Below are 11,702 nucleotides of genomic sequence, written 5' to 3'. Positions count from 1 at the left end.
TCTAAACAAACTAAGCAAAAGAGAGGACCCTAACTAAAATGTTCAATCCCCATCCTGAAAGGCAAAGAGGATGGGCATCAGAAGAAAAAGAAAATAGGAAACAACCTCGGAACCTGCTACAGAGGGCCTCTGAAAGCCAGAAGAAAACAGGAAACAACCTTGAAACCTGCCACAGAGGGCCTCTGAAAGCTTCTGCAGTATAGACTGTCAAAGCAGATGCTGAGCCTGATGGACAACTGATGGGCAGAGTGAATGCAATTTTATGTAAGAAGTGGGAAATAGTAAGAGCTGGAGAGGACGGTTACTCTACAAGCAGAGCAACAGAACAAGATAATTTGAACACAGGAAACTTCCCAGAGACTCATACTCCAACCAAGGACTATTCGTGGAGATGACCTGGAACCCCTGCACAGGTGTAGCCCATGGCAGTTCAGTGTCCAAGTGGGTTACATAGTAATGGGAAGAGGGACTGCCTCTGATATAATCTGATTGGCCTGCTCGTTGATCACTTCCCCCTGAGGTGGGAGCAGCCTTACCAGGCCACAATAGAGGACAATGCAGCCACTTTTGATGAGAACTGATAGACTAAGATCAGAAAGGAGAGGAGAACCTCCCCTATCAGTGGACTTGGGGAGTGGCATGCATGCAGAAAGGAGAGGAAGGGTGGGATCGGCAGGGGAGGAGGGAGGGGCTTATGGGGGGATACAAAATGAATAAAGTGTAATTAATAAAAAATAATAAAATAAAATAAAATACAATCACCATAAAAAAAAAGAGAAAAAAAAGTGGAGAAGGCAAAGTTATTAATTTTGAGGACGTGGTCACTGGTAGGTTTCTCAAGTCCCAGTGGATGCTCTCATATCTATTCACATAAGGGCAATGTTAACTGGGTTTAATGGATTATTAAAAAAAATTTTAGAGAAAGAAAACATGAAGTTTCGAGGGAGATCTGTTGGGAGAGATGGGGAGAATTGAAGCAAAAAAATGGGGGAGAGGATATGATCATATTTCCTTGTATACATGGATAAAAGTAGCAATAATGAGAATATACATTTAAAATAATCGATTCGACATCAATAATCCCACATTATTCCACATTCTACATATTAACAAAACTATAATAATGATTATTATAAAATACTAAGAAAAACTTTATGATTAAAATTCCATGACATAAATGGAAGAAATCCACTTCTTGAAAGACACCTAGGCATTTTTTATATGGGAATATAAAACATCTGAATAGCTTTATGTATATGAAATAAGTTTAAATAATAACTTTACTATGGTTCAATTATTAATTCTATTAAATTAATGTTAAAGGTTATACACAAATAAGCATATGAAAATATGTTTATTGCCACTCATCCTCAGAGGCTTATCACTTTAAGCAATGAAATACAACTAACCCCCTATGAGAATGGATTAAATAAACCTTAAAAAAATAAAATATAAAAAAGAATGTGTAACAAGAGAGGCCACTAACAGGGTCTAATAAAATTTAATATACTCTTCTATTATTCAGCATTTGAACTCTTTGGTGTTTTTATGGGTGACTTGAAAACTAAGTCCACACAAAATATACATACAAATTTGTAAATGTGACACCATAGTAGAAACTTTCAAAAACCACTTGAGACAGGTCCTTGCAGAGACAAAATATTATATACAAATGCATATCCTATGCAATGCAGCAGAGCCCTAATGAAAAAGAAGAGTACAATCTCCTGTAATTCTAGTTTGTAGGTACTCCTATGCTTTCATCTGGCTATATCAAATACCCCAAACAATTGACATACACGGACCTATACACTTGCACACATACACATATAAAAAAATTTTAAAAGAGGACTGGAGAGGTATCTCAGGGGTTAAGAGCATTTGCTGCTGTTGTGGAAGACCCATATTCATTTCTAAACACCCATATTGGAGCTCACAATCATTTCCAAGGAATCCAATGACCTCTTCTTATTTCCACAGGCACAAAGCACACTCATGGTACAAATACCTACATGCAAACAAATATTCATACACATGAAAAACCCACATAGATCTTTGTTTTATATTGGGGTCCTAGGCATTTATACTGGGATAAGAATCCCCCCATTTACTTCCTGTTCAGGACTCTGATGGGAATGAGATCTTTAGTCTGAGACCAATTGGCCTGTATTAAAACGGTAAAATCCAAGTTCCACTCCAAATGAACAAAAATAATTTTTGTGTGTTTCTCGGGAACTCCTTTCCCTCATAAAAAATATATATATGACTGATTGATTAGTGCGACGGGGTTCCTTTTAGAGGAGCATAAACGGGGGTGGGGTGGGGAGGAGGGGCCAGGGTGGGAGGGGCGGAAGTGGAAGACCTTAACTTCCGCTTTGCTAGGCAACAGAGACAGGCCCAATGGACAACTGGGCAGAGATTTGAGAAGTGTCCCCTTTACTTAGGTGAGAAACTTTCTCAGATGATGGATTTGGGTGACTACTTGAGTTAAACATATTCTTTCCCACTATAGATTCCTAAATTCACAACCCTGCTTACCCCAACAATGGCCTGGTTCCTGTACTCTTCCGTAGAATTCCTACATATGGTAGTTAGGCCCGATTGTCATAATGTTCCTCGTTCTTCTTGGGGAGTAAAAGATCTATGTTAGGGGTTGGGGACTTCTCACAAGGAAAAATGGAAGGAAGTATACTATGGATGTAGGGAGAGGTGAATTGTTCAAATTGGAGAGACTCCATACTGTGTGTGGGGTTGGATACACAGAATTCTTCCCTCATGTGGCATAGTTGGGTCATGGCTCTGGCAGGTCTAAGGGCTAACATATCACACTACTTTGTCCATTTGAGAAAGAAGAGGTGGGAAATTAGTGGAAAACATTTCTGGAAAGGAGACAGGAGTCCTTGCAACATCATAGGCATATTTTGTTTCAACTTAATGGTGTCAGACATCAGGGGTAAAGCTTCCCTCAATTTCCCCATATGTGTGACTGCTGAAGACTGGAGTGCTAACTTCAGAGCAGCATGAAGACATAGTTTAAAATAACCATAAGCATTCTTGGGGAATAAAATGGGGCCCTGATGGAATCACTTCTCTTCACCCTAGTAAGCTATAACTTGGATTATCAGGCAGTGGTCTAACAAACTCTGATTCCCTCCACAGATTTTCCAGGAAATGGACTGAATAGGAGAACAAGAACACAATTTGAATCCAGAAAGGTACCCTGAGAAAAACATCAGAGGGGGGCCTCCTTAAAGGGAAATATGTTTATATAGTATCATTCTCTCCCCCCAGATCCTTTCCAACACTTACTCAGAGCACCATGCCTAGGGGTAACAAGAGCAAGAGACGCTCCAGGGCCAAAAGGCAGCAGATGCGTGCAGAGAGCAAGAATATTCAGGATGATCTGCCCCCTGAAGCAGAGGAAGAAACAGCCCCCCCTTTTGTCCAGAAAGATGCCCCCAGCTTCCCTGATGTCCGTCCTACTCAGGAGTCCCAAGAGGCTTCATCCCATGAATCTCCTGAGTTAAATGTGTCCCAGCTAGTCTATGATGCTGGAGCCGAGGGTGCTGAGGGTTTTGTTGCCGGTGCCGATGCAACACATTCAAATATATCCATTATAGCAGATGCCATCCAATCTGCACTCAAAGGTCGTATGACTGGGAAGACCAACAAAATATTTCACTACCTGCTAGAGAAATACCAGATGGATGAGCAGCCTATGGATGCAGATATGTTGAAGTTGATCAGCAGGAAGCATAAGGTTCGCTTCCCGTGGATCCTGAAGAAAGCCACCTATAATCTGGAGCTAGTCTATGGTCTGGAGTTGAAGGTTGACAACCCTAACACTCATACCTATGTCCTTGTTAGCAAGTTACCCATTCCCCCTGGGTCAAGTGTCGGTGGAAAGAAACAATTACCAAAGACAGGTCTCATACTGACCCTTCTGGGTATGATCTACATGAAGGGCAACCATGCCACTGAGGAAGAAGTTTGGCAGTTCCTCCATATGATGGGGATATATCCTGGGAGGAGGCACTTAATCTGTGGGGAACCCCGTAATTTCATCACCAAAGAGCTAGTTGAGCAAAATTATGTGAAGTACCGTCAGGTGGTTGGCAGTGATCCCCCAAGGTATGAGTTTCTGTGGGGTTCCAGAGCCCACGATGAAAACACCAAGGTGAAAGTGATGGAAGTTTTGCGTAAGATCAGAGAAGCCATTCCTAGTTACAATCCGCAACAGTATGATGAGACTCTGAGTAACCAGGGTGAGAGAGCAGATAGAGATGAGGCTCCTGGTGACCATGCTGCCAGGATTCCCTCCTATGCCCATTCCAGCAGCTCCTCCCACACTTAGCTAGCCCTTGGGGATAGCTGTCACTGTGCTGAAGAACAACCAGTGTTCTTAGCAGTGGGTTGTTTACTGGTAGGAGGGAATTCACTAATTGAATATCTTCATCTTCTATTACACGTCGGAATAGTATGAGTATCTTTCTTTCGTTGTTACATTCTTAATATTCCTGTAACTGAAGATTAATTTGTTCCATACATACTTTTTAAACATCATGTCTGCCACACTTATTGCTCTTTGTCAAGTTTAAGAGTAAGATATTTGAGGTTTAAATTTATTGGAAAACCTTTTTTTGTGTAAGTGTAAGAAAACAAGGCATGTGAAAGTGTTTCACAGAATGTGATGTGCTATAATCGGTGAAACAAAATTGGTCAGTTCATCCTTGGCTCTAATGGTTTTGCCTTGAGTTTGTAATTTTAATTGAAAAAAGTTGGTTTTATTACTTCATTAAACTCTGAAAGTAAATAAACTGATAAATTAAGCCTCATATCCAGTCTCTGTGTCATTTCTTTGTTTTCCCCAGTCAATCATTGGGCATCTGCTCTCTTTTAGCTCCTGCCAACCACCATAATTGTGGATCACAACAAAGATCCACCCGCTGCCCACAGGGATTTAGAATTTAGCAGTCTCTACATATAAGGAAGAGGAGAGGATAGATAAGAAGGGCATGCAAGAGGGAAACTATGAAGCACAGATTTCTGATTCAATACGGCTACAAATTACCTATGATTGATGTAATTTAGAGCTCTAGGGGATTGCCTTCCTGTCAATAGTATCTACTTTAATTGGCCCTTCATGGTGGGTGATATGAGATTGTGGGAGTGATGAGCAAGGACAGACTCAGAAAGTGGGACCTTTAACGTAGTGTGAGTTGAAGAATAATGACCACACAGTGCATCACAGAGTTTAACATTTAAGCTAGAACAGAAAGTATCATAAATGTGCTTAAAGTTTAAGCTAGAACAGGAAACACATCATAAATGTCCCTTTGGTTTCTGAGTGTAGCAGGATGAAATCTTGCTTGGGATAGATATGTCTATCCCAGTGTACATGAATACAGTTCACAAGCCATACAGTGAGCTGCAGCTATGTTTTGTGATAAATGGATGATAATCCCTTAAGAAGAAGTTCCAAGAAGAAAATTGTCTATCAAGCAGAATGGATTGATAATGCCAAACTCTCTTTCATTAAATTGTGTTTAAGCCAGGTTTCTTAGACTGTAGTTTTTCAAACTGTAATGGAACCGTTAATATTAGAATGAGGGTGAAAGTAACAAAATAGTCTTGATTAACATCATTAATTATAATGAACTCAAAGAAGAGTAAAAAAACAAAGATATCCATCAAACAATGGGCCGGAATCATACCAATTTATCAAAAGTAATATAAAGCTAAGAAATACCAAAAATATATTCATCATCCTAGTAATTAAAGAAATGCACATCAAAATCTTTAAGATTTCATTTTATTCTAGTAAGAATGACAAAGATCAACAAATCAGAACAATAATAAATGATGGAAGGGTGTGGAAATGGGAACCCTCATTTACTCTTGCTGGTATTTATAAACTATTCAGCAACTCTGGAAATCACTATGGAGATTTTTTTAAAAGTTAACAATAAAACTACTGTGACCCAGCTATATCACTTCTTGGTATATTACCAAAAGAGTCAATATCCTCTTTGACAGATACTTACTTAGCCACATACACTTCTGCTTTATTCACAATAGCTACGAAGTATAAACAACTTAAATGTCCTTCAAGTGATAACTTGCAATAAAAATTTGGTACATAAACACTGTAAAATGCTATACAGCTGTAAAGAAAAATGAAATTATGAACTTTGATAGTAATTTGATGGAACTAAAAATAATCATATTGAGTAAGGTAACTCAGACACAAAAAGATAAGTGTTGCTTGTCCACTCTAATACTACTGTAGTAGCAGAAGAAACCAGGAAAGTAAAATGGTAAAATTTCTGGAATAAGAGAATATTAATGAGAGGAATAAAAGGGTACATATGATCTGATGGGGAAATGGAATGTTTGGGATAATACTTTATTTAGGGATGGGAGAAAGATATAAATATAAATAAATAGGGATAGAGTATAATAGCAGAAAAGATGTTGAACAACTTAAGGAATCATACCACTAACGATCTACTTTTAAATCCCTATGGTACATGTAAATTTGTTAATAAATATGCATATATAGTTTAAATAAAATTCTCCCATCTTCACTGACAATGTTCCCTCTAAGAGCAAAAGACCATCTGTCAGAAACCCCAAGACCAAGCATGAGAAGCCTTCTATTGAGTTGTTGGTTAGTGTTGTCCGAGAAACTGCTCAAACAATACAGACTTTAGCTATTGCCTTTGGCTATAGGTAACCATTTTCTAATTATTGCAGAAGAGCACTTCAGAAATAGGGTTCAGATGCCCTTAAAAGAGAAGTACCTGAAAGTATCCTTCATGAAGACTGGATTTAAGGGTACCAGGAACTGACATGTAAGATTCCAAAGAATGGAAACAACCAAAAGTCTTAACCAGTTTTTATGTCTATGGATTACAACACTGACCAGAATGACACATAACCAAAGGGTACAGTAGCGGAACTCATAGCTTGGCAGTAACTGGCATCCTTCTAGCTGGATTTAAGACCTTCTAAAAATGAGGAAAATGCAGTCTGATACTGGAAGTCTATTCAAATACCCAAGACTAGTGAATTCATATGTCTTAGAGGAGAACATAAAACTGTCATTTTACTAAATCACTATGATCACTAACTACATTCTAAATTTGTGTCCTTATATTCACAAATAAATGCAATCTTTTTTCTTTAAACTTTAATATGTTTTTAATTAAATTTCTTTTTTTATTTTTTATTATTTTTATTTTTATTAATTACAGTTTATTCCCTTTCTATTCCCCCTGTACCTCCTTCCCTCCTCTGCTTCCAGTCCCATCCTCCCTCTTCACAATCCCTGTCCCTCTCCCAGGCCACAGATAAGGGAGGTCCTACTCCCCTTCCTTCTGATCATAGTCTATCAGGTCTCATCAGGAGTGGCTGTATTGTCTTCTTCTGTGGCCTGGTAAGGCTGCTTCCCTCTCAGGGGAAGGTGATAAAAGAACAGGCCAATCAGTTCATGTCAGAGACAGTCCCTGTTCCCATTACTATGGAGAACACTTGGATACTGAACTGCCATAGGCTATCTCTGTGAAGGGATTCCAGGCCATCTCCATGAATGTCCTTGGCTGGAGTATCAGTTTCAGAAAGACCCCTGTGCCCAGACTTTTTGGATCTGTTGCTGTCCTTGTGGATCTCCTGTCGTCTCCAGATTTTACTGTCTCCCACTTCTTTCATAAGTTTTCCTGCACTATGCCCAAAGGTTTGCCATAAGTCTCAGCATCTGCTTTGATACCCTGCAGGGTAGAGCATTTCAGAGGCCTTCTGTGGTAGGGTCCTGTCCTGTTCCCTGTTTTCTCTCTCCTCCGATGTCCATCCTATTTGCCTTTCTGAATGAAGATTGAGCATCTTAGCCAGAGTCATCCTTCCTGATTAACTTCCTTAATTATAAACATTTTAGTATGTTTATCCTATATTATATGTCTAATAGCCACTTATGAATAAGTATATACCCTGTGTGTCTTTCTGCTTCTGGGATACCTCACTCAGGATGATATTTTCCAGTTCCTACCATTTACAAATTTCATTATTTCCTTGTTTTTTCCCCCCTGAGTAATATTCCATTGTATAGATGTACAACAATTTCTGTATCATTCCTCAACTGAGGGGCATCCAGGCTGTTTCCATCTCCTGGCTATTACAAATAAAGCTGCTACAATCATGGTTGGGCAGATGTCCTTGTTGTATACTTGAGCGTCTTTTGGATATATGCCTAGGAGTGGTATAGCTGGGTCTTGAGGAAGCACTATTCCTAATTGTCTTAGAAAGCGCCAGATTGATTTCCAGAGTGGTTGTACCAGTTTACATTCCCACCAGCAGTGGAGGAGGGTTTTCCTTTCTCCACATCCTCTCCAGCATGTGTTGTCACTTGAGTTATTCATCTTAGTCATTCTGATGGGTATAAGGTGAAATCTCAGGGTCATTTGATTTGCATTTCTCTGATGACTAAGGACATTGAACATTTCTTTAAGTGTTTCTCTGCCATTCAATATTCCTTTATTGAGAATTCTCTGTTTAGCTCTGTACCCCATATTTTAATTGGATTACTTGATTTGTTGCTGTTTAACTCCTTGAGTTCTTTATATATACAGGATAATGGCCCTCTGTCAGATATAGGGTTGGTGAAGATCCTTTCCCAATTTGTAGGCAGTCATTTTGTTTTGACTACAGTGTCTTTTTGCTTTACAAAAGTTTTTCAGTTTCATGAGGTCCTGTTTATTGATTGTTACCCTTAGAGCCTGTGCTGTTGGTGTTCTGTTCAGGAAGTTGTCTCGTGTGCCAATGATTTCAAGGTTTTTCCCCACTTTTTCTTCTAAGAGGTTTAGTGTGTCTGGTTTTATAATGAGGTCTTTGATACACTTGGACTTTAATTTTGTGCAGGGTGGAAATTTTAATTTTTTAACATTAATTACATTTTTTTTTGCTTTGTATCCCAGCTGTATTCTTCCCCCATTCCCTCCCAAACACACCCTCTCCCTCATTTCCTTCCATGACCCTTTCGAAGTCCATTTATAGGCGAGGTCCTCCTCCCCTTCCATCTGAACCTAGATTATCAGGTCTCATCAGGACTGGCTGCAGTGTCCTCCTCTGTGGCCTGGCAAGGCTGCTTCTCCCTCAGGGGTGGTGGTGGTCAAAAGGCCAGCCACTGAGTTCATGTCAGAGACAGTCCCTGTTCCTCTTACTAGGGAGCCCACTTGGAGACTGCATTGCCATGGGCTACATCTGAGCAGGGGTTCTAGATTATCTCCATGAATGGTCCTTGATTGGAATATGAGTCTCAGAAAAGACACCTGAGCCCAGATATTGTGGTTCTTTTGAGCCCCTGTCCTCTCCAGGTCTTACTAACTCCCTCTTCTTTCCTATGATTCCCTGTACTCTGCCCAAAGTTTGGTTAAGAATCTCAGTATCTGTTTTGATACAGTGCTAGGTAGAGTCTTTTAGAGGCCTTCTGTCTTGTATCCTGTTTTCTCCTTCATCCAGTGTCCTCTCCTTCATCCAGTGTCCACTCCATTTGTCTTCCTGAGTGAGGATTTATCATCTTACCCTGGGTCCTCCTTATTGTTTAGCTTCTTTAGGTGTACAGATTTTAGTATGTTTATTCTATATTATATGTCTAGTATCCACTTATAAATGAGTATATACTATGTGTCTTTCTGCTTCTGGGATACCTCACTCAGGATGATCCTTTCTAGATTCCACCATTTGCATGCAAATTTTCTACTTTCTTTGTTTTTAATTGCTGAGTAGTATTCCATTGTGTAAAAGTACCACAATTTCTGTATCCATTCCTCAACTGAGGAGCATCTGGGTTGTTTCCAGGTTCTGGCTATTATGAATAAAGCTGCTATGAAATGGTTGAACAAATGTCCTTGTTGTGTACTTAAGCATCTTTTGGATATATGCCTAAGAGTGGTATAGCTGGTTCTTGAGGAAGCACTATTCCTAACTGTCTGAGAAAGCACCAGGTTGATTTCCAAAGTGGTTGTACAAGTTTGCATTCCCACTAGCAATGGAGGAGGGCTCTCCTTTCTCCACACCCTTTCCAGCATGTATTGTTACCTAAGTTTTTGATCTTAACCATTGTAATGGTTGTAAGGTCAAATCTCAGTATTGTTTAGGTTTGCATCTCCCTGATGGCGAAGTAAGTTGAGTATCTTTTAGTGTTCCTCTGCCATTCTATATTCCTCTACATTGAGTTCTCTGTTTAGCTTTGTACACCATTTTTTAATTGGAATACTTGATTTGTTGCTTTTACCTTCTTTACTTCTTTATTTATTCTGAATATTTGCCATATGTCAGATAAAGGTTTGGTGAAAATCCTTTCTCAGTCTGTCGTTTTGTCCTTACATCAGTGTCCTTTGCTTTATAGAAGCTTTTCAGTTTCATGAGGTCCCATTTATTTTTTGTTGATATTCGAGCCTGTGCTGTTGCTGTTTTCTTCAGGAAGTTTTCTCTTGTGCAAATGAGTTCTAGACTCCTCCCCACTTTTCTTATAACCGATGTAGTTTGTCTGGTTTTATACTGAGGTCTTTGATCCACCTGGACTCTAGTTTTGTACTGGATAATAAATATGCATCTATTTTCATTTTTTCTGCCTGTAGACATACAGTTGGAGCAGCACCATTTGTTGAAGATTCTGTTTTTATTTTGTGATTTTTTGGTTTTTTCCATTAAATGGTTTTGGCTTCTTTGTTAAAAAGCAAGTATTCATAGGTGTGTGGATTTAATTCTGCATCTTCTATTCGGTTTCCTTGATCCACCATTCTGTTTCTATGCCAATACCATGCAGTTTTATTACTATTTCTCTATAGTACACCTGGAGATCAGGGGTGGAGTTACGTCCAGACAATCCGTTGTTGTATAGAATCATTTTGGAAATTCTGGGTTTTTGTTTTTCCATAAGAAGTTGAGAATTTTTCTTTCAAGGTCTGTAAAGAATTGTGTTGGTATTTTGATGGGAATTGCATTGAATCTCTAGATTGCTTTTGGCAGTATGGCCATTTTCACTATATTAATTCTACCGATCCATCATCACAGGAGATCTTTCCATTTTCTGATATCTTCTTAAATTTCTTTCTTCAGAGACTTGAAGTTCTTTTTCATACAGGTCTTTCACTTGCTTGATTAGAGTCACACCAAGGTAGTTTATGATATTAGTGGCTATTGTGAAGGGTGTTGTGTTCTGTAATTTCTTCCTCGGCCCTTTTCTCATTGGTATACTGGAGGGCTTCTGAATTGTTTTTTTTTTTTTTTTTTGAGTTAATTTTTTATCCAGCCATTTTTCTGAAGGTGTATATCACCTGAAGGCATTCTTTGGCTTAATTTCGTGGGTCACTCATGTGTACTATCATATCATCTGTGAATAATAATACTTTGACTTCTTCCTTTGTGATTTGTATCCATTGATCTCCTTTAGTTGTCTTATTGCTCTAGCCAGGACTTCAAATACTATGTTGAAGAGATACAGAGAAAGTGGACAGCCTAGCCTCGTCCTTGATTTCAGTGGGATTGATTTAAGCTTCTCTCCATTGTGTTTGATGTTGGCCATACGGTTGTTGTATATTGTCTTTACTATGTTTAGGTATGTTCCTTATATCCCTGATCTCTCCAGGACATTAAGCATGAATGGGTGTTGGATTTTTTCAAATGGTTTTTTCGGCATATAAGGA

At 39.0% G+C, this 11,702-nt stretch overlaps 1 protein-coding gene across 1 annotated transcript; it reads left to right on the top strand.

The window, feature by feature from the left end:
• Window positions 1-3,319: 3,319 nt before the first annotated feature.
• Window positions 3,320-4,354, top strand: LOC129669531 (melanoma-associated antigen B4-like). Its single transcript, XM_055597810.1, has one exon. The coding sequence runs from the start codon at window positions 3,320-3,322 to the stop codon at window positions 4,352-4,354; it is 1,035 nt and encodes a 344-aa protein (XP_055453785.1).
• The last annotated feature ends 7,348 nt before the right edge of the window (window positions 4,355-11,702 follow it).

This window comes from Psammomys obesus, unplaced genomic scaffold (assembly GCF_907164565.1).
Source record: "Psammomys obesus unplaced genomic scaffold, mPsaObe1.curated_primary_1811, whole genome shotgun sequence".
Classification (NCBI taxonomy): domain Eukaryota; kingdom Metazoa; phylum Chordata; class Mammalia; order Rodentia; family Muridae; genus Psammomys; species Psammomys obesus.
The sequence above is the reverse complement of the archived record's forward strand: the minus strand, read 5'-3'. Positions and strand labels throughout refer to the sequence as shown.